This window comes from Phymastichus coffea, unplaced genomic scaffold, assembly GCF_024137745.1.
Source record: "Phymastichus coffea isolate CEN01 unplaced genomic scaffold, Cenicafe_Pcof_1.1 PCOF00071, whole genome shotgun sequence".
Lineage (NCBI taxonomy): Eukaryota > Metazoa > Arthropoda > Insecta > Hymenoptera > Eulophidae > Phymastichus > Phymastichus coffea.
Genome location: NW_026706882.1, coordinates 85,772 through 108,275, shown reverse-complemented (window position 1 = coordinate 108,275; position 22,504 = coordinate 85,772). Strand labels below are relative to the sequence as shown.

Here is a 22,504-nt window from a genome sequence, read left to right as displayed (position 1 = left end):
AGAATGGAATTGTCGATCGGACGAAGCGCGCACCGAGAGTGCCGAGGCTTGCAAACCCGAGTGGCGAAACGGCCGAGCGACAGCCACGCGAGGCGCAGTGGGGCGCGCGAAATTAATTTGTCCTGGGCGAGAGCCGCGTGGGAAAGGCGGACGCAGAGGCCGTCAGCGTGCGCTGGCTCTCGTGTTCGCCCCTCGCGCTTCAGTCTAGGAGCAGCGCCGTCGGCGGCCGCGCTCGCGCGTGGATCTATCGACGGCAAGTTTCGGCGTGGCCCACTTCCTCTTCCGCTTCACGCGACCTTCCGGCACGCGAATAGCCGCGAGGCAGGCGGACAGGTCGCGAAGCGTATGCGCGTGTAGTGGCGGGCTTATCGAGGAGCGCGAGAGTAGTCGCGGCAGACGTCGCCCGTTAATGCCGAAAAGCACTCGATTCGTGCGCTCAAAAATAGCCAGCCAATCTCGGCAGCTGGAGATTAGCTCTCCTACGCGGCCATCTGCCGAAGTTTAAGGACGGGCGGGGGAGGGGAGGAGGCGAGCTCGTCGTCAGCCGGCTTGGAAACCCCGCTGGCACCTTATCGCTGCCTGCCATTCGCCTGCTGCTGCTTGCGCAGCCTTATAATTAATTCGAACGCGAAAGCTCGCGCGTTCGCGAAGGTTCGCTCGCTGCCCCGGCGCGACGAGTCTCCGCCGTGCTCAAGCCCCCCACTCGGCGACTCAACTGGCGCTTGCGTTTGCTTTGCAGAGAGGACGACCAGATCGTAGGCTCGTACCTGGTGATCGAGGACATCACGCTGGAGGATTACGGCGAGTATCTGTGCCAAGTGAGCAACGGGGTCGACGACGACGACATCAAGTTGCCCGTTCACCTCTACCGGCAAGGTGCGTCCGTGGAGCTTCTCGCTGACGCCTGTCCCAGGCGCGAGCGCGAAGTGTAAGGAAACCCAGCGACGAGTTCGACGCAATCTAATGCTATATACGAGCGCGCGCTCCGTTGAGCTTTAGAGCTTTAGAGCTTTAGAGCTTTAGAGCCCTCGAGAAGCTTTCGAAACGTCGGACCGACTCTGCTGGCTTTCAGCGGGGATGGCGCCGGCAAGGACGCGGGCTGTTTCCTTACACTCGCAGCTCGTCCGAGCGAGCGTCCCAAGAAACTCTGAAATGCGAGTGATCGCGCTCGATGCTGCTTTCTTGCAGAGCCGCAATTTGGCCTAGGACTGCACAGCGGCCAGTGGCACAGAGTGCTGCTGACGACCGTGCTGGTGCTGATGCTGCTGTCGTCCGCGGTGGCCTTCTACGCGCGCTGCTGGCTGCCCCTGACGCTCTACTGCCGCGACAAGTTCGGCCCGCTCGAGGAAAACGGTACGCGCGCGGTCGACGCCCGGCTGCTGACTTTGCGCCTGACGCGCGACTGCGTTCTGTTGCAGATGGCAAGGAGTGCGACGTGCTGGTGTGCTACCACGAGAAGGACTCGAACATCGTGGTCGGGATCATCGTGCCCACCCTGGAGACGAGGCACCGATACAAGTGCACCCCGCTCGAGCTGTCGAGCTTGAGCCAGCACTGTGAGTACTGCCGTGGTTTTCGTTCTCTCTCGGCGACCGCCTCGTCTGGCTTCGCGATGCTTCTGGTTTCCGCGAATTAATGATCGGTCGCTCGACCTCTGGCTCCGGATTTATTTGTAAATTTGTCGCCACTCGGCTGGCGCTTCAATGTGGGATTGCCATCGGTTCCAGAATTAACCGTCGAGCGTTTACGTTTTCAGTGATCCACTCGAGTCGTTCGTGGAAACAACAGCAGAAGCTAATTAAACGGGCTTCGATAAACGTCGGAGTTTGTTACGTAGGACGATTCGATGTTGAATTTTCGTTGGTATCGAAAAGCCAATTAATTGTGACGTCGCGCGAGGCGTCACTTCGCTCTCGCTGCGGTGGAGGGCCTGCGGGGGCACGTTCGATCGCACAAAGCAACGAGACTCCAGCTCTCGTTAATCTTGCAGCTCCTCGATCAAAGGAGAGAGCCGAGCGACGGCCCGACGAAGGAGATCCATTCTGGCGCTCGATCGAGTCGCGCGTCGTTCGGCTTGCGCTAATCGCGAATTAACGAGCAATGGCAAATGCTTGCAGGGAGCCTCGAGATAGGTCCGCACACGACGACGGCCCGCCGAGTGATCGTCCTGCTGAGCCCGGAGGCGCTGAACTCGAACTGGACCGAGGCCTCGGTCGGCCACGTGCTCAAGCAGCTGTCGGGCCTGGGTAGCCGGACGATCGTGATAACGCTGAAGGAGCCGCCGGCGACCGCGTCGAAGCGGAGCCAGAGCGCGCTGCGCAGCCGCGCCACGGCCCTCGCGCGCAGCCCGACGACGCTGCGCTGGCGGGAGGCCGACGAGCGCGAGTTCTGGTACAGGCTGAGGCTCGCTCTGCCGGCCGTGCGGCCGGGCAGGAGGGAGCGCAAGAACGACAGCGTGGCCATGATCGTCCAGCCGGAGGGCCGCTCGCGGGAGAGCCTCGAGGTTCTCGTCTAGGATCGCTCGACCTCGACCCCATTGCGCGTGTGCGCGCGTGGCCCGGCCCGTGTTCTCTTCGCTCCTCGCTCCTCGCTCGGCGCTGTCGGGGCGGCTCTCCTCGGCCGACCGGATTGCGATCTACGATCAGGCTGTACCGAGGGTTTCTCTTGCGCTGTCGAAGACGGAGCCATGCCTTCGATGCGAGATCAGCAATAAAATCTTGAATCATCGTTCGAGTCTCAAAGCCAATCCCGAATGATTTTGTACAGTAATGGATATATACCGAGCAATGCCGAGCGGATCCGGACGAACACGATCTGTTAGGATTAAGTTTTTTGCGATTTGGCGAAAAACGATAAAACACGCGCGTTCGTTGAGAGACATATAACTGTAAATAAGGCGTGAGAACTCGTAGAGTCAGTTATTTCAGAGGGGAAACAAAACCAGTGTAATAATGTCGGAAAGTTCGAAAACAAATTTCAAGTATGCGCTCTTCAAATGTGCGCGGAGATTGTAAAAACTAAAATGATTTATCAAGAGAGAAAGAGAGAATTTACCTAATAAATTTTAAGTTAGTTCTTTGATTTTGTACTTACATTTTGGTTTCTTTTTATGATTATTCGGTAGAGAGTCTTGAGATTTTTTTCTCATTGCGTTACGTAGTCGCACTTGCGCATTAGATTTAAATTACGCGAAAGCTATCTACATAAATATATTTTTTTAATAAGTAAAAGTACAGAAGGATCTTTAAATTCATGATGATGCTGAACTAACTTGAATTTAACGTTAATTTCTACTTAGATATTCTTTGCTTAAGGAAACAACCTCGAAAATTTACCATACTGCTAGAAAGACTGCATTTGAAAGTTTGATTTCGAAATTCTCGAATATCAAAAGTGGTATGAGTAATATACTTTTAAAAAGAAAAATAAAGGAAAAAAGAATTGACAATATGATTGTCATAAATGTAACTTCTTTTTGGAACTTTTTGAACCAGGTTTTTTCTTATGAATTGTAAAAATGTCAATGTCAATTAAAAAGTTTTCACGATTGTTTTTACACGCGAATGTTTTACCGAAAATATCATTGTGACGTACAATTCGAAAGTTGGTTCATAAAAGCTCCCCTAGCGTTCACGTACTAACCGTCGCATAATTGTTGCAACAAGTATACTTTTGTGCGTGTTTATTGTATACGATTCAGGTAGCGAGCTAACAATACGAAGTAAAGTTGCTTAAAAACAATGATCGCCTGAGATGAAAGACCGAGTTTAGGAAAACATTTTTAGGGAGAATGCAATTAATTGATAGTGGCAATGCGATAAAAAAGTAAATTTGTTGATATGTAATAAATTATAATAGATGTTGATGAGCAAATGTTGCGAAAACTCATATAGTCGTGATACATACTAGCAAATTTGTTTTTCTTTCTGAAAATGAATTGATATTCCCTTGTTTCACTTTTACTAGTAAAATCATCATTTAATCGACGTAACAAGTAATTCCAGAGTATTATTGTTGCCAGCGAAAAGAGAAAACTGCCTAATTTGAAATTGCGTCACCTTGCGGCCAAACGGTCTTCCCTGAGACGATTACTTGCGTCCAATTTGTACATATGAAACAAACTTAAACTCTAAATTGAAAATAAGCGAAAGTTGGCGCGAAAATGCCCATATTTATTGGAGCATAAATGTCAGTGTATTATTTATAAATTTATTTTGTAATTTTAGGCAAATTGTTTCCAACTGAGCCGTCTCCGGCTTCGAGATTCACTTTTTTTATGAGACGAGACATGCGAATCAGTGTCTCGTACATTTGTACTCGTTTTATGTGCTATACAATATCTTTATAGAAAATCGAACATGATACAAAAGAAAAATTTATCTGATTTCGCGCATCAAAAGATAAATTTTACTCAAGTACTGTTTTATTTTATTTGTTATTACTGCGAAAAATGATGAATCGAAGGCACTCTTATACACGTATATGTATTTTATAAGATCCCCTCGTCGTTAGTTATAAGTATTTTAGTCATAAGAATTGCATCGATATCAATAGTTTAAATAATTGGAGTTTATTTAATTTGCTCTCTAACGTTCAATGCGAAAATTCAGTTGTGATACTTTTCCGTCTAGTTTCAGAGTACAGGTGAAATTTATTTTAGAAGTATGACGGGAATAATTTCAATATTGTTATGTATTCAAGTATTTTATACCGACTGAAACAGACTGATAAGCTTATTTATACTGAAAGTAACAACAAGTAATTTTAGTTGATTAACGTGCTTGATTAACGGATTTAGACTGAAATGGCAACGATATTCGCATTCAGCGTGAGGTAGCAGAATTGCCAACAGTTGATGAACTTCATTTTTCAGCAACTAATAATCTCTTTACTGACAGTATTACCATACACTAGCACGTACTTGACTCAATGATATTGCAACTAGCAGGGGAAATGCGCATTTGAAATTGATGAAAAAGGTTGAATCGAATTTTTCATAATTTTCATTTGTTGGATGGTGTAAACAAATAAAGATATGATGTTCGACTCGACGTACGCTAATTCAAATGTAAATTTCTGATAGCAAGTTACTGTGAGTTGAGTTCGACCAGAGTAATAGTTTTTAGCTAACACATCATTATCTCTATTTCAAAATCATCCTTTCGATGCAATTATCTCTTTCATTCCTTTATGTTTCAAATACATCGATGTTCGAATAAATTCTCGTGTGATAAATATTGCATAACATAAGTGATTTTTTTTTACTTACAACTAGCCTAATGATTAATTGTCCCTTCGCATTTTGGGATATATACCGGTATCTTGCAACTTTTACTGTCTTTGTATTGTACTTTTATAATCATTATTTAATAAAAATAATTTATGATATAATTATCTTTTCATTTCGCAACCCTTTTCCCAAAATATATTACTGATTCATACAAACATTATTTTACATGAACACCCGATATACAATCAAAGAAATCTTAATGTTAATCAAGGCAAAATGATTGTAAAGTCCAAAAGATAAATATTTAAAATATGTTTTAATAAACGAATTTTGTGTATGTTCGTTACAAAATATCTTTATACATAGTATAATAAGAAAAACTGGGCTTATTGTTCACAACAATTAACTAACATTCAATTCAGTATATAAATAGTAATTTGTATTTATGATTCATGATTTCCTGTACAGGCACTTGTATTTCAAACTCATTCCCATGTGCGTGTGAATAGTCGATATTTCCATACATACAATAATAAAATAACTAATAATAATAGCAAAATAACAATCGATCTATAGTTACAATTACAACACAATCGATACAATGAGGATAATGATAACAATAATTACCGCCGCCAATAAAAAAGTAACATTTGAACACGCAGTTACAAGTTGTTTAAGAGTTCAAAGTAGTTAACAAGACCGAGAGTATGTAAGCACCAAGTTTAACGATTAGGAACGTTTCTCTTCTCTGTTGAATCACAATGGTAATTAGTTTTTAAGTATCAAACTTAGATTAAGTCTCGTCGTCGTATAAGGCGCTTATGTGCACATTGTCGTATGACATGGGAGCGAGCCGATAATTCCTAAAAAAATTACTCTAAAATCAAGTCGCACGTGAGGCTTTCATATCCTCGCAATCTCTCTGGCGAGACGTATACATTGATCAAAAAAGCACCATTCGATATTCAAAAAATAGATATATATTTTTAAAATATATATGCGTATATATGTCTATCTACATTTTAACGGACCTTGCCGTATGCATATTATACGCTTTCTCATTTTACAATTATATATTGTAAATTGATAATTGACAATAGACACAGACGTTGATTTGCGAAAATAGCTGTTATTTTTTTCAGTTTCATAAAACGCAACAAACAAAAAAGAGACGATTGAAAATAACGACACATGCACAATGTATAAAATTCTGGTAATTAATACTGCGCATTCACTTACTTGTGTTCATTCTAAGCGCAAATATGTGATGAAAAGTGATCGATACGCGCACGCTAATGGGTATATGTTATACACAAAGGTGTCATGAGTATACGTTTTATGGCAAAATACTGGCGCGCGCGGACGCAAGAAATGAAGCCGTTTGTATATTTTTGTTGTTTAAAGAGCTGTACTTTCGGCTATTGTAGGAATATCGAGACTCTTGAATGCATTTTCGGCAACAGACATCAGAGCTTCCGACATTATTGGTCCAGTTTCGTTGACCATGCTCTTCAAATAACCTGATTCCTTTTGTAGCAAAACAAATGGATGATCAAATTCCTGTAAATTAAAAACACGATGATGACTGAAAGCACGTGAGAAAAAAAAATCTTCAAAATACAGCAACTTACCACACAAGTACCAGCATCCATGACAATAATCCGATCGCTGTCCATGACAGTATTGAGCCTATGAGCAATCGTAAGTACGGTGCAATTCTCAAACTTAGTCCTAATAGTCTTCTGAATGAGTTCATCCGTCTTGGGATCGACATTGGCCGTAGCCTCATCCAGCACCAGAATAGGATTATTCTTAACAATAGCGCGAGCAAGACAGACCAGCTGTCGTTGTCCCACACTTAAGTTGCTACCACCCTCGTTGATGTGCGCTTGCAGTCCCATCTCTTTTAATTCAACTTCCTCTAGGGCTTGCCACAATACCGAATCCTCGTGCGTATCGAATGGATCGAGATTCTTCCTTAGTGTACCGGAGAATAAGAAAGGCTCTTGAGGGATTATACTGATCTGACGACGTAAATCGTGCAAACCAATGCCACCAGTCTCGATACCGTCGATCTCGATGCGGCCTTGCACGTCGGCCAATCTGAAAGAATATTATTGCTTAAAATTTGGAAATAAATGAAATATGTTGAATAATTATATGTGATTATGATGCTTTCATGCTTTTTGAAGATAAATAGACAAAGATTATTTGTTTTTAAAAGCTTAAATAAAATAATAACCTGAAAAGCGATTGAATAAGAGACGATTTGCCAGCACCCGTACGGCCAACAATACCAATTTTTTCCTTAGGATTTATGGTGAAGTTGAGGTTTTTAAGGACAGGAGGGTCCAAAGGCGAGTATCGCAAGTAGACATTCTTGAATTCAACTTTTCCTTGCTGAGGCCAGTCGTTGGGTGGCTTCTTGTCTGGTAAACTCTCTAATGGAGGCTCACTCGGTAGATTACTGTAATAAAAATCAACATTACTGAAAATTCAGTAACAGGAATATTACAAGTATTTGAAATATATACCTAAACTCTAATATACGTTCGACCGAGGTCATTTGATTTTCGAGTTCTGCACTCTGTCGCATACCCCATTGGAACATACCAGTAAGACCAATACTTTGCGTAATAGCAAGACCAACAGAATTACCTTCTGGTAGTTCACCATTTAAATTAAATACGAAGAAACTCAGCACCACGAAGAATATGTAGATAAGGCAAAATACGTCCAAATAGAATCCAAAGGCACGTGAGGTAGCAATAAAAATAAACCAGGCCGACGAATGCAAATCTTGATGCTGATCAAATTCATTAATCAGAGTCTCGTCGGCATCGAATGAACGGATTGTTGCTAAACCTTGAAGACTGGCGTTCAGATGGCCAAACACAGGTGAACGTGCTATAAATTATTTAATCTGTTAATATTGAATTAATGCAAACAATATTTCATTGATATTTGTTCAATTGTATATATCAAGTTTACAAAGAAATACTGATATGTTCTAGCAACCTTATACAATACTCCAGATTTGCGTGAAATAAGGTGTTACCCATAAAGGAAGACTATTTACTTTGAATTATCATTAAATTTAGAGATAAAACTTACTGACTCCTTCCAGTCGTTTAACGCTACGACCCGTGGCAATGTATACACCTCTCAAATAATAGAAAATAACACTGACGACGACAGTTGGTATGAGCAGCCAATATTTTGATATGGCCACAACAACTATAATACCGACTAAAGTAAGTCCAATCTGTAGGCAATCTATTAAGGCAATCGGTAACAGTTCGTCCACAGAACCAACGTCTTTAGAGAATCGATTAAGAATTCGTCCGGAAGTATTTGTATTGAAGAATCGCATGGTTGCACGACTGATGGAGCCGAACATTGCATCGTGAAGATTGCGGGACGCACGCATACACATATCGAAGAAAGCTGACGAACGCACCAATGTTACCAGAATTGTCAAAGCCGTTATGCCACTGTAAATATAGATACAGTTTTCACGACTTAAAAATCCATTCCATTCCTTGATCGAGCCGTCGTCATTGAACTGAAAATTACAAATAAATAAATTACTAATCTTATTCAGGGCAGAGTGAATCATAAATAGCCTTCTTTCCCAATGTAAAAGAAATTAACATATTAACTCGTGGACTTTTCGTAGCGATTATCTAGAAATCGAGTGTATTTCTAATACAAATAAAGCAATAAAACTCACGGTCGAATTATCTTCCATGCCGACCCATGCGGAGATAAAGAAGTCACCGGCGCTTGCGAAAAATTGTGCCAGTACGCATAACACGAAAATTGTGATAATGACACACAAATTGCCTCCGGCGCTGAAGTAGCCTTTGTACACGGCACCAGATACATTGCCAGCCGAACGCATTTCTTCTTCTTCTTTGGGATCGTCAAAGGACAAATTGTTCTCGTTGGTCATGAACGAGCTTAGTGATGTAATACTGCCCTGTCGCGATGTACTACGACTCACTGGTTGGGAACCCGTGTCCTCTTGATTTACTTTGGCTAATTGTTGTTCGAGCAAGCGACCAAAATCGATACCTTGGACTACCAACTCATCAAATTTGCTAAAAAAGAATTATTTTATTAATCGTCAAGCTATAATTGGCAAGACATTTTTGATGACACAAGTATATACCCTTCCGCTTTGATTTTTCCACCACTCAATACGATAATTCTGTCGACGGTTTTTAAGTACTGAAGTTGATGTGTTACTAGCACCCTAGTTTTTTTCCTTAAGTACTTGGCAATGCATTCCTCAAACATATGCTTACCCACGTGAGCATCTACGGCGCTCAACGGGTCGTCGAATATGTAAATCGGGTTGTCCGAATAGACAGCACGCGCCAAATTGATTCTGAAAACCGATGAAAATAAATTTACACATAAGCAACGAACTAGATAAGATATGCAAAAATGATACACAAACCTGGCTCGCTGTCCACCAGACAGACTGATTCCCCGCTCACCGACAATGGTCTTATCACCATACGGCAGTAATCTAAAATCCCTTTTCAGTTGGCACACTTTGACCACCTGCTCATACTTGTGTTGGTCCATTTCTCGGCCAAACAGAATGTTCTGCCTAACCGAGCCGGCAAACAGCCAAGGTTCTTGACTTGCGTACGCGATGTGGCCATTGACCTGTAATAGTATTGACAATTTTTTATTAATCTTATGCATTGGCATTTTTAACAACTGCTGATTAATCCATCGCTTTTATCCGATAATTATTACTTTTCTTTTTTTTTCATCGTATAAATACTTGATACACTAGTTTTTTAGTATTATAAGTGAGTGTTAATATTTCCTGCGAGACATTTTTTAAGCATAATTGTCTAATTGTCGTTCTTTGATACGTATTAGCACTTTACAATTAGAAGAACAGTGTTGTATGTTTTCCGCTTTCGATGTATTGATAGAGTTTCGCACAATTCTTGAATGAAGTACAAAAGAAAAAATAAGTAAAAACAACAGAAATATTTTTCCACTAATAGCGAACATTCGAATGCGCAGATGCGATAGTCTCAATTCAAAGTTTCTTTATACTTTTTTTAAAATTATTTCAGACGCATAACAGTGAAAAAGTAAAAATTGAACTTTTCCAAGGATTTCAACGCTTAACAAAAGAGGAAAAACTCGCGTGAAAGGGAAAATAAAACTTTCTATTACACGTCCTTGACGCATCAATCAGTACATTCCACAATGTAAGAAAACGCATGTATACCGTGATAGATCCCGAGGTGAGCGGCAGCTCCTTGAGAATCACGTTTAGCAAACTTGATTTGCCAGCACCAACTGAGCCGACAACAGCAATCAATTCACCAGGTTTAACTTCGAGATTGATGTCATGTAAAGTATCGTCCTTTTCAAATGCCAACCATTTCGCTGATGCGTGCTCCAACTTGATCATACCCTCGTTTTCGTGGTCAAATTCCACTACCAAATTACCCGATTTCCCATTCTCCGAGGCTGCTTTGCCCTTTATGTTCTTTTTCTTATCGTCATCGGCACGTGGCTTACGATAAATAAGACTGCGATCTTCGCGTGTCGATACCTCGTCGTACATCATGAATCGTTGTAAACGACGTATTGATACCATCACTTCAGCTACTTGCGTTATACCTGGAATGATCAAGATAGCTTTGATTAGGGAAATCATTGATGTTAATTTTTTTTCGTTTTTCCTTAACTTTTCATATCAACATTCATTATTTGCATTTTTTAATTCTAAAAGATATAAATTGCAAAAAATACCAATTATATTTAAAACGGAAATAAGTATGACAAAATATAAAATTGAAATACGTATAAAAAAAATGACTTGATGTTTTCAATTTATGTGATCAAAAATTCAAGCCAAAGTAGAAAAAAAATATATTTAGTAACTGTGACTTAACTGTCTCTGAAATTATAAAGATTTCAGTTGAAATAAAGATAAAAGATTATGCTTATATATCTTAGAAATATTGTAATTTGACATCTCTCAGTAAATTTTATCGCGACATGAAATTCTAAAAAGCTTTCAGAATATACATGCGTCTATTGAGTATCCTGGAAGCTTCTCAGATCAGTAGACGTTGATAAAACTAAATTTATACGACCTTGCCATCGCACTCTGTAAAGATTACATTTCGACAGTAAGTTTTATTCTGTGGTAAATGTCAAATGATAACCGGATTATCTTAATTCGATGAACATAATAAAATCAGCATTTATTCAATTTCTGATCAAACATTTTAAGCTAATCATTAATCTCGAACAATTTCATTCTCTAATTTGTTTCATTTATGACCTCCAATAGATGGGACAAAAATTCTTATCGTCATAACTATCCGATAATCAACGTTTTACCTATTCACGCACGTAAACATACGATAAGTCGTTAAATCATGAACTCACCTTGTGGGAAAAAGACAGTCATATTTGTCCTGAGGATATTGTAGTAAGCAGTGAGCATGAAAACCAAGTCGGTGGTAATGTTGTTGCCAAGTAGTACATAAGCAACAATGGTGATAAACAACGAAAGTCTCGTGGAGAAGATAATAAAAGACATGATAGCACCACGAATATACGACATGCCACGAATGACTTTGATCTCATTTGCTCTTGCTTGGGCGATAAGGGCACTGAATGGTTTCTCCCAGGTATACATTTTGATGGCTTGTATACCGGAAATAATCTCGTTCGTCAACCTCACTCTCTCGTCTGTTCTAATAGCCGTTTTCAATCTCAATGACGACGATTTCTTGCCGAGGAACCCTTGTAGCGGAATGAACATGAGCAGCGTTGCTACTCCAATTATCGCTGATTCTTGAACTTTCTGGTACATCACGTACATGACAATGATAGTCTCGAGTGGGCCGATCCACAGGTAGTGCAAAAAGATCAACGCCACATCGAAACGATTGACGTCATTCGATAGTAGATTCACCGCTTGGCCGATGGTCGTTTCACCCAAGGCGGTTCGCGAGAGTTTCAGTGACTTCCGGTAGATAAGAGTACAACAGGCTACACGCATTTTCATTCCCATGTGAAGAATTGCCATCATGAATGGGTGGATGACAAGGACATTGAGGGCTGAGCACAGCACTACTCCGCCGGCGTATAAGTAGGCTTCGTTTCGGCTCACGATCGATTCTTCGTTGCTTTTGTTAAAATATTTTAACATTTCGGCGAGGAATATCGGCTGGGCTACCCTGTAAGTTTAACGAAGACCTTTAACTTTGTGAGTGAATTGAGTATTGGGACTCGACATGCTAACACTTTTTGCGGAAAATTGTCACAGCTGTTACGTTATTTTCTTTTGGAACTGTAATCGAAATTATGTTGATTTTCTATCAACTACACAAGAAAACGCTCTTTTTGAATGGACAATAAAATTATTCCAAGAAATTGATATCAACAAATTGTAATCTAGATCAAGGGACACTTGAATAAGCAAGTATCTAGCTGGTGTTCTAGCTCTATTGTTTGAATTAGTCGTTGAAAAAAGTCCAAATTAAGCATATTCGTTAATAGTTACTGAATGTGTTAGCATCTCGAATTTTTCCTCGACAATATTATTATTATTATTACAAAATTAATTAATTTGCGTAGTGTTTCTAATGTTGCAAATACGCAGTTGTTAGTCTTATAAAATTTCGATGGAAATAAAATGATTTGAAGCTGTCTTGGAATGATGATGACAGTTATATTTTAATCAGTTGCGATAACACACATTTTGAATGCGGATCTCGTGCGTTTATCTCATAATTACGCATTAATGCGACGATAGTGTATGCACGAGTATTTGTTGAAATATTTCGGTTGGATTGAATGATGGAAGAGCTACTTGGTAACGACACGGTTTCCAAGTTAATTTTTCAACATGTCATCGTGAATAAAATCCTATATAAAATACTTGTTCTATTACGAAAATCGTATAACCACAGTTTTATCCACTTGCAGCTCTATAGTTCGTTTGATCAATAAGTAAATGCTCAGTCTTTAGATTTGCTCGCTTCCATTAGAGTTTACAATGTAAAAATGGAAAATATTGAAAAGAAAAGCAAAGCGAGTTGAGGTGTAAAATGAAACGCCTGATTTTCCATTTCACGCCGTTTTTTTCAGTTTTGTCCGCATCCTAACAAGAATTAAATGGCGTGACGTGAGTTACTATGACATCACAAGAAAGAGAGAACTCATAGAGATAAAAGCTATCTAGCATCACTATATACGGAATTTCTCGTTCATTACGAGAATTACTGGTAGCGATAAACGCGCGTAAGAAAAATATCTAACAAAAGTTGCGATGAGTGAGAGAAAAAGTTTTTCAGTATAGAATGAACAATACGATAACGTTGTAAGATAATTCGGTGACAGGTTGTGTGCGTGCGTGGAATGTGTGGCAACTACCCATTTGAGACACATATACGCGATGATCTTTCGGAATTGATAGCGTTGAATATTATTTGTTTTAAAGCAACAAGCAGTAAAATACGATTATCTAAGAATTTTTGCTGACCTAGCACTAATATTATTCGTAACGTGCATTCCAGCAGCATGATAACTTATATAGCTGTAACTAAACATTATCTACTGTAACGAACATTAATAGGAAGTTAGTCACTTGCTGACAGTATTAGATGGCGTTCTTTTGAAAAAAAGGAAAACTCGGGCTATTTTTTGCACTTAACGATGTGGACTGTCCAACGTCGCCTTGCTGCGTATCGTTGCTGCTGCTGTTAGTGACGATCATCGCATTCAAATCGCTTGCGTCTTTTCGCTGTCTGAAGTAACTGATCAGCAGACCAAGGAATATCGGCTGCAGCAATCTACAGTTCACGTTAAAAGTGCCATTTCCCATTGGGTTTAGAATTGAATTTTTTTCTATTATGACGCTTTTAAAGAGACTTGTATATAATTGGTCACTTTTTCACGTTCCATTCACATTTTGTAAAAATTTTGGTTAAATAACCAGATGATAATATTGGAAAAAATGTATGAAAAAGAGAAAGGATAATTGGTCCCATTGTACTTAAATTAGTTTCTTTAGATTGCGGGAAAGTTCGAGATTTTTTTTCAGATCACGGAAGCGTCAACGTTTACGGAATTACTGATATATAAATAAAGTTAAAAGACATCTCATTTACAATGGAAATGAAATTTTAGTTAAATTAATAAATTGTTTCCCAGAATGCAAATTTTTTTTCTCAAATCATAAATTCACTTGTCGTGATTAAAAAAAAACGTTCTTAATTTAAGAAACAATTTTTTTAGGAATGTCACAATTTCAATAACTTCTTTATTGAGTTTATACCGTTCCACTTTCGAAGTAAACAATAAAGATAGACAGAATTCATATGTCAACGATAATTAGTTAAGAAATAAAAGAAGTTTCCAATAATGAAGTAATTGAAACAGTTGGCACAACGTTATCAATCTTATCGTGTTGAGCATTTTACCACACGAAAAGTTCAAATTACAAAGCGGAGTTGCTATGATTGCATTCATCGCACCAATTATGATTCGAACGGCGATAAAGTAGTCAAGGTAAATGTACCTGAGTAAAATTTCCATAACGGCCAGCAGTACTCCGTAAAGTACCAATTTGAAGCCGAAACATCTCAATAAAACACGAAGTAAGCTCGGTTGAATTCGGTCGTCCTTGCCGTTACGATGACTTTTGCTCCTTGATTGCTTTTTGTTGACACGTTCGCACTCCTGCTCCCATAGCCTGGCTATTTTTTCACCCAGTAAATTACTCTTGTGCTCCTTCAGCGGCTCATACAAGTCTTGAATGTCGAGATCTCGACGGTAACCAACCCAGAACAAACGTAGTATGTACCTAACATGAAATTAATAATCGTCAGTTATACTCAGTTAATGTTTATTGAGATGTCAATATGTATTTTACTCTTGTAAGCAGGACAATTTATTATGTCCTTATCATTATCAATAAAATCAATTTAAATGCTGCATTGTTTTAATCATAAGAAAAAAAAGAATATTTACATCTTATGACAAATGTATTTTGATTAGCAACATGCACAAAAAGAATTTGTGTAATGTGTCATCAGGAAGCTTGAGCTTTTATTTTTCATGGATAAGATAATTTGCTACTGTTTACAAGTTCAACACAGCAGGTGATTTAGCAATCATTGATTATCTGTTAGTGTTTTTAAATGAATTCTCAAAATAATGGAAAATTCAAATATTTATGAAAAACAAATGCCTTAAAAAATATTGTTTGTTAATTTATTAAAGTCTAACAAGTTGTTCTTATCCTTATCTTTCATTGGAAATTTTTGTTCGATTAAAATCCTAGCTTTCATCAATAAAATGACAATCTTACGCAAAAAGAATTGTTTACATTTTATTATGTAAGAATTACCCAAATGTTAGTGCACTTATTGGGTTAGCTCCTTCCCTTGGATTCTTTGGCCTCTGTATATATGCCTTGCCGTCCATTTTTCCACTCAGCCACTATTCATCTAGAAAATTGATTAATTAAACAGTTAATGATTGACTTGAAATTAATAACAATATTTTTCATATTTCTGTATCTAATATCCTACACATTCACACAAACATTCTTTAATTCAATTATTCTATAAATATAAAATTTAATTTATTATCAGGTAGAACTTAACTAAGAAAATATAGAATAGTTTTAGAATCAAAAACAAGCTTAAAATAAAAGCTTTCTGTGTGATTATTTATTTCTATATAAGTAATTCAATGACCCAATGTCTTTACAGCAACTTTTGTATACACAAGTTTGAAGATATTCAGATAAGACTGTTATCCATGATTGTGAGATAGAGAGCTCAAGTGTTTGTTCCTTAGCCTGCTTTTCAGCTTTCATTTATCAAGTCACAATATATTTGTCACATAGCACCTGATCCTCTTTTCAAATATTTCATTCAGTAATAAGAATCACAAATCTTACAATACAAATAGAAAGTTGACAGAACTCTTGCAAAACAAAAAAACAATGATGACCTGTTATTTTTTCCACAAGATTGTATGATATTTAATGGGTACACATTTATGTAATCTTATTTGAACAATCACTGTAGCAAGTTGCATCGATTTCATTAGAAGAATACAGAAGGTTCATTGTACTTATTGGAATCTAACTAGCAAGATTATCACTTGAAAAATGTGAAACATGAGCAAATAATGTAAGACTCTGTTTCTGTGCTAGTTAAGATTACATAAGGAATAAGAATAGTATTTCTATGGTTAAAATTGCAGTTTTGCTCAAGTTTAATACTTCCTGAAAGATTATATCACATTTCCTTAGTATTTATGAGGTTCATTGCACTTCCCTATTGAAGATTAAAAGGTGTATTTTTAATTCTTTACTAGATTATTTAAATATACACAATTTGAATAATAATTTGCAACATTCCGAATGACTTTCAGTATAAAATTATTTTCTATAAAATGGATTGATAAAATAAATACACTGAGAATCATAAATCTTTGATGATCTATCAATCATTTAATTCGAAAGAAAAAAAACAGTTGATTATGTCAAGACTCCATCAAAGTTTTATATAGCTTAATCTTGGTATTTGCTTAAATAATGTTTTTCCTTTGACTATAGCCAAACTGTTCTTCAAAAATGTTAAATAGAATTAGTTTTCATGGGCATTTATTAATTAAATTATTATATTTATTATTACGGACATACAAGAATTTAAAAGATAGTGAAGATAAAATGTACTACTAATTTAATTGCTACTATAAATCATCCAGATATTGACTAAGAGAGGAAGAGGACTTTTAAGTATGAACAGGCATATGTTATGTTTACTTTGCTTATTAGGTGATTTGTTCTATTTACCCACACAATTATTTATATGTGATTAGCTTGTATACTATGCAAGTTTACTGCTCAAAATTTTACTTGTGGTATAAAATGTAAATTTATAGAAGTATTTAAATAAAGCAAAATAATTTTAATAAAATCAATTGAATATTAAAAACATATACTTGATAAAAATTTGTGAAAAATGTTATCAGTCCATTAAGAAAGGATCATTAACTTGATATTGAACTAATGTTGTGATTTGTTGGAGTAATAAAAAGAGACATTATAATATTCAGCTTTAGAGAAACAGAAGTACAAACAGCACGTAACGAACGATATTCTCTAACTTATCACAGGATAATAGATATGAGCATATAACGCTTGGCAAGCCTTAGCAAAGAATAAACTGCCACGCACGTAGCATAATATTATATTTTTTAATTAGAAGAACTTACACAATTGACACTCACGTGGAATAAAAAATCACGCGAGAGTAATTAAATTCGAAAGCACACTCGCAAAAAATTTCCATTGGAGTAACTATATAATAGCAAGTTTATTTACACACGCGTGCGCGCACATTCGCACAAAGCCACGATGACAAACTCTCGAATCATCATCACATGAATAAACATCAAAACAAAACAAACGTAGATATAAAGAGAAAGACTTTAAGTTTGGAGCGCATTTCACTGCGTGCTCTGCTCGTGCGCCTGCGTGTATGTGTGGCTAAAGCTTATATAATGTTTGGCAAACATTCAGAGTCGTCAAAGAAGTAACGTCACTGTTTTGCCAAGTCATTCGAAAAAAGAAAAGCCGGAAAAGAGAATCGACGGGAACCGAAACGCGAGTCCTCGAAAAGCTTTGAGATAGATGCGCACACATACACACGGACGGATAGTATAACCTTACTCACAACTCACCGAGGGTAAGAACGACTGCTACCTCTCTGCATCCCGCTATGGTGAGGCCTTTTTAAAATTGGCATGCACTCATACACCAACAATTTAATGTTAGCCGTGACAGGTCCGCGACGCGACTGACTGAAACTATTGCTCGCCAGTCGCGACTCGCCGCGGTCCTGTCTCTTTCTCTCTCTCTCTCTCTCTCTCTCTTTCTCTCTCTACAGTCCGCGCCGTCTGACTGACCGGCGCAAACCTCCCTAAATCGGCCGCTTGAGCACGTGACCCACATGCCTGTTAATGCGCGAGTCTCTATGTGTGTGTATGTGTGATATTAGGTATATATTATCTTACCATTTTATACATATACGTTGAAGCGATTCGCTTCACTTACGTTTGATAATGTCAATGACATTAAATTTTAGATTATTTTACATCACGTAAAAATGTGTACGACGATAACATTTGCTTTGTTCATTAACTAAAGAGTTACTTCTATTGTGACTTTTTACCTTGGCGCTGTAACATTTTAACGTGCATGCGCACGCGCACACACACATACACACACACACACACACATACCTACGCGCGTGGTGCGGTTCTCGGAAGTTGACCTTCGCAAACTGGTATATATAGGTATATATATACATATATATATATATGTTTGTGCTAGTGCACTTTTGTGTAGGTGATAAAGTTGGTGTCGGCTTATCAGAAACTATGTATGAAAGCACAATATTGAAGCAATTGCAACTCGAAGAGAGGATCGTTGCGAACTGTGACTGATACGATATAACATTTAATCTCCTTTTTATATTATTTTGAGTTTTTATTATACTTGTCATCGACGAGTACTTTTTAATGTTTTAGTCTACAAATTCAATAAAAACCATTTTAGAATCTAGTTGAATTTTAGTTTTGTATTTGTATGAATGTCGAATTGGACTCCATATTTATATCAGCATGACTTTGCAATGATTTCAGTTCATCAAAATATACGGTTTTTTTCCAGATTAGCTATTCGATAAGTTAATTTCCGCTTGAGACATATTTATTTTACGAACAAATATTGCCAATAATAAGTATATAGGCTTAAATTCAGAGAATATTTGAATTTCACTTCGTCCACGGTCTTTCCTTATGAAAAAATAAGTTGAATTTGATTTTGTGACAAATGATTATGAAAAACATTATTTTCACTTTGTGATTCAGCTCGACTTACTCATTCGCTTGTAAACTTATTCACTTTGAAAATTCCCATGAATTGACCAGCGTGACAAATGCCATTTGTAAACAATTTCATATGGAATTGATCACGACAGCTTATTATTACGTTTATCTCGATGGACTCGACACGCTGAAGAAATATCAAGTGGCACAGAATTCACTGCTCACGTCAAATAATATAAAATCAATTTAATCCTCGATTCAATCGTTAATTTTATTTTTACTTTCTGATAATTTAACCCTAATATCTTTTTGAAGCCTGTTACATCGCGATCGTCATCTTTTTAAGTTTGACTTGATAATCGGATTCCGATATATACACGGCGCCATATATTAATTCTTAATAATCAAGTTTTAGCTTGAGCACATTTTATTCAATATGTATTCAGGAAAAATTGTGAGTAGACCGTTGTTATACGTTCTTTGAGAGTTTTTTCAAGCTGGGTTTGTCCACAAAAAATGATGGTATAGATTTTTTGAAAATTTTTTTCGCTTTCGTTCAATCAGTTAAATTTTTTTTTTATCTATAATACTGAAGCTAGAAAAAGTCTAGAAAAAGATTTTGAAAGGTCGTGGAAAATGCTATTTGTGATTGTTTTTCAAAAGATTTTCATATCATTTTTCGTCGAGTTGCAATAGGTCGAAGTCACAGATGTATTTCTTTATATCTGTAGTGTAATCATACGCGAATAATTTGACGATTGAATTGAAGAAGTACTGTTTGTTTATCTTTTTCATTCACCAACTCAATTGCTAGGTATTATAGAGACTACAATGTACTCTGTTTGCTTTCTGCCTATTTATCACAACAAAGGTATTAATTAATTGAAAAATTTATGTGCTTCAAACTTTACAAATAATTGAAATCAACTTTTTTTGAAAAATAGTCACAAAGAGCATTTCTAGATATTTTTTCAAATTGATTCCAACTTTAGTAATAAAAAAATTAACCTATTGAACGGAAGCGAACAAAATTTTTTAAATTGTCTATTTGGTTATTTTTAGATAAAAAATTTTTTTAAAACGAATATTTTAAGAACGCTCTTTTAAAGAATATTTTAAAATGGTTTTTTCGAAATTGTGTCAGAATTGAAATTGGAAAAGATTACTGATGATTAATTATTGAACATTCAATGATTGAAAATCAAATATTAATACTAAATACTATGTTTTTTATTAATAAATAAAATAATTCAGTCTGTAATAGTTGTCCAAATACAAGGTAAACTTGGAACTTTTAATAAGTTATTAAATAGCCGTGTCTCCCTTAATAATGACACTAATAAAGGTTTTTAATTTTGGTGAATTGTATTCCCATGTATTGTGCATCAAAAAAATCTTCGATTTCAACATACTTCGACGTCGGACTACGATAAAAATAATATTATGAATATACAACGTTGTCACGTGAAAATGAGCGTAGACAAGGCTTTCGAGATAATAACAGTTAATTGTAGCGCCGTTTGATGACAGAGAGAAAAAAAGAAGCAATATGAAGTCGTTAACTATAAACTGTTCTTAATTGATATGAATGCGTGACAGGCAATTGAAAGCCTTTGGCTGAAAATAAAATGTGAGCTCTGCAAGATGTTTATCTGCGTGGTACTACTATTTCTTGTATTAAAAGTGTCATTATGGAATATATAAAATACCCCGAAAACCTATGCAATTAAGCTTGATTCATCAAATTCATCAAAATTCATTAAATTTGAATTAAAAGTCACGGAAACTCATCATAATTCATCAACAACCAAATTGTTACCAAGTTTGCAAGGTCTTGATGTAGATATATTGTGGAATGAAATATAAATTTAAGTTTTTGTACAAATTGAATTGGATATAACTTTATGTATAAACATAGCCGTTTTCTACGTATTCCTCGGAAATTATCTACTCAGATTATGTAATTGGTTACGAAAAAGATCTGTGCATATATGGTTATTAAAAATAACTACTGATTTTTTTCTTGGAACCTGCATAATTTTTTATGTGTTTCTATGAATCAACAATAATATCTTAAAACAACAAAAATAAAATATTTTTATCAGTTGTTAAGTAAATTACTCAAAAAAATTTCATTTGACAATTAAGAACGTATCTTCAGTGTGAATCACGTGACATATTGTTTTTGTTAAAAACAATAACAATTGCAATAACATAGCTATAAAATTAAAATAAAGTACATAGCAATACAATTTTAACAATAAATTTTTTTACAAATTATCTATAATATTATTTCATAAATTACAACCGATTAAATTTTACGTAATAATACACTTAAGTGAATTTGTTTAAATCTTATGCATGTTTCTGTTACAAGTAGAATCTGTGTAAATTAAAAACTCATCTAATTATAATTCCATTGAACTAATGAACATATTATTTTATATTACAGGTATTCTTCCTATTCTAATTCTAGTAAGTTAACGATATGACCGTAAAAGATTTAATAATATTTTTATGTATCGAGTTCAGTATAATTTTTTTTTCATTTACAAATTGGATAATCAGTGTTAACTTTCAAATACTGCACAATTAACAAAAAAGTTTCATGAGTGTAAAGAGGAGTTATGTAAAGACCAGATGATAAGTTTGAAGTAATTCATAGTTTTTAAATAATTCACGACTCAAATAAACCGACGTACCATCACACTTGTATAACTAAGAAAGAGAAAGATGTAAGTATTTATCATTTATTTCTTTTTCAAAGAAAAGCGCTATAAATATTCAATTATTTCATACCGTATTCATTTCTGCGCAGTTGATAAACGGAAAAATCATAACTGAAAAAGAAATAGAAATTCTTAAAAAGCACATTTCAAAACAACTCAGCAATCTGTTTAAGGCAGTATGTATCGAGTGCATCGATAAAGCTAATCAATTATACAACAAATATACATTTGGTGCCGTTTAAAAGTGCCTTGGTAAAAAAACATGAAATTGTCTAGTAATAATAATAACTATGGAATAGGTTTCACTTCGTTTTAGTATTTATGTTGCACCTCTGAATACTATTTTCTTTTAAAATTCTTTATCTGCATATCAGGGTAATTATTATTGAATAAATTATATTACATCAACCCATTATTTCTAACGTTCATTATTATTATACACTTATCTGACGTTACATTGCGTAAAATAAATCATAATTTTTGATACTTTCTAAAAAATATTGATTTTAAACTGTGGTCGAGTTTTTGCAGAGGGTTGTGATTTTTGTTTAGAGGATTGTTGCACAGAACACTCTGAAGATTATCCTCCTATAAAAAAGAAAACCTGACAAAGTGAAGCCAGTTTATTCATTAG

General features: G+C 36.7%; 2 protein-coding genes and 1 long non-coding RNA gene across 5 annotated transcripts in view; 2 read left to right on the top strand and 1 right to left on the bottom strand.

Annotated features, from left to right (window-relative positions):
* The window catches only part of LOC131667924 (single Ig IL-1-related receptor-like), a 51,487-nt gene extending 46,119 nt beyond the window's left edge, over positions 1-5,368 (top strand). Inside the window, exons 4-7 of the mRNA XM_058941704.1 lie at positions 740-876; positions 1,189-1,353; positions 1,419-1,556; positions 2,118-5,368. Of these exons, the coding sequence (XP_058797687.1) occupies positions 740-876; positions 1,189-1,353; positions 1,419-1,556; positions 2,118-2,515 (838 nt within the window). The 3' untranslated portion in view covers positions 2,516-5,368. The remainder of the gene's footprint in view (positions 1-739; positions 877-1,188; positions 1,354-1,418; positions 1,557-2,117) is intronic.
* Positions 5,369-5,549: 181 nt separating this feature from the next.
* LOC131667923 (probable multidrug resistance-associated protein lethal(2)03659) lies at positions 5,550-18,123 on the bottom strand. Of its 3 annotated transcripts, XM_058941701.1 has the most exons (14): positions 17,993-18,123; positions 15,642-15,741; positions 14,811-15,095; positions 13,945-14,082; positions 11,669-12,465; positions 10,494-10,891; positions 9,696-9,910; positions 9,405-9,623; positions 8,964-9,333; positions 8,345-8,795; positions 7,765-8,137; positions 7,473-7,697; positions 6,862-7,333; positions 5,550-6,790 (listed from the first exon to the last, which is right to left on the bottom strand). In XM_058941701.1, the coding sequence occupies exons 2-14, from the start codon at positions 15,716-15,718 to the stop codon at positions 6,629-6,631; spliced, it is 4,182 nt and encodes a 1,393-aa protein (XP_058797684.1). In that variant the 5' UTR covers positions 15,719-15,741; positions 17,993-18,123; the 3' UTR covers positions 5,550-6,628. The 3 variants fall into 3 exon arrangements, with proteins under 3 accessions (XP_058797684.1, XP_058797686.1, XP_058797685.1); XM_058941703.1 differs by lacking the exon at positions 13,945-14,082 and having other exon boundaries at positions 17,993-18,122; XM_058941702.1 differs by lacking the exon at positions 17,993-18,123 and having other exon boundaries at positions 15,621-15,729.
* On the top strand, positions 17,592-22,238 carry LOC131667925 (uncharacterized). Its single transcript, XR_009302234.1, has 4 exons — positions 17,592-18,033; positions 21,594-21,616; positions 21,710-21,876; positions 21,960-22,238. It is a non-coding gene; the product is annotated as an uncharacterized LOC131667925 (long non-coding RNA).
* The last annotated feature ends 266 nt before the right edge of the window (positions 22,239-22,504 follow it).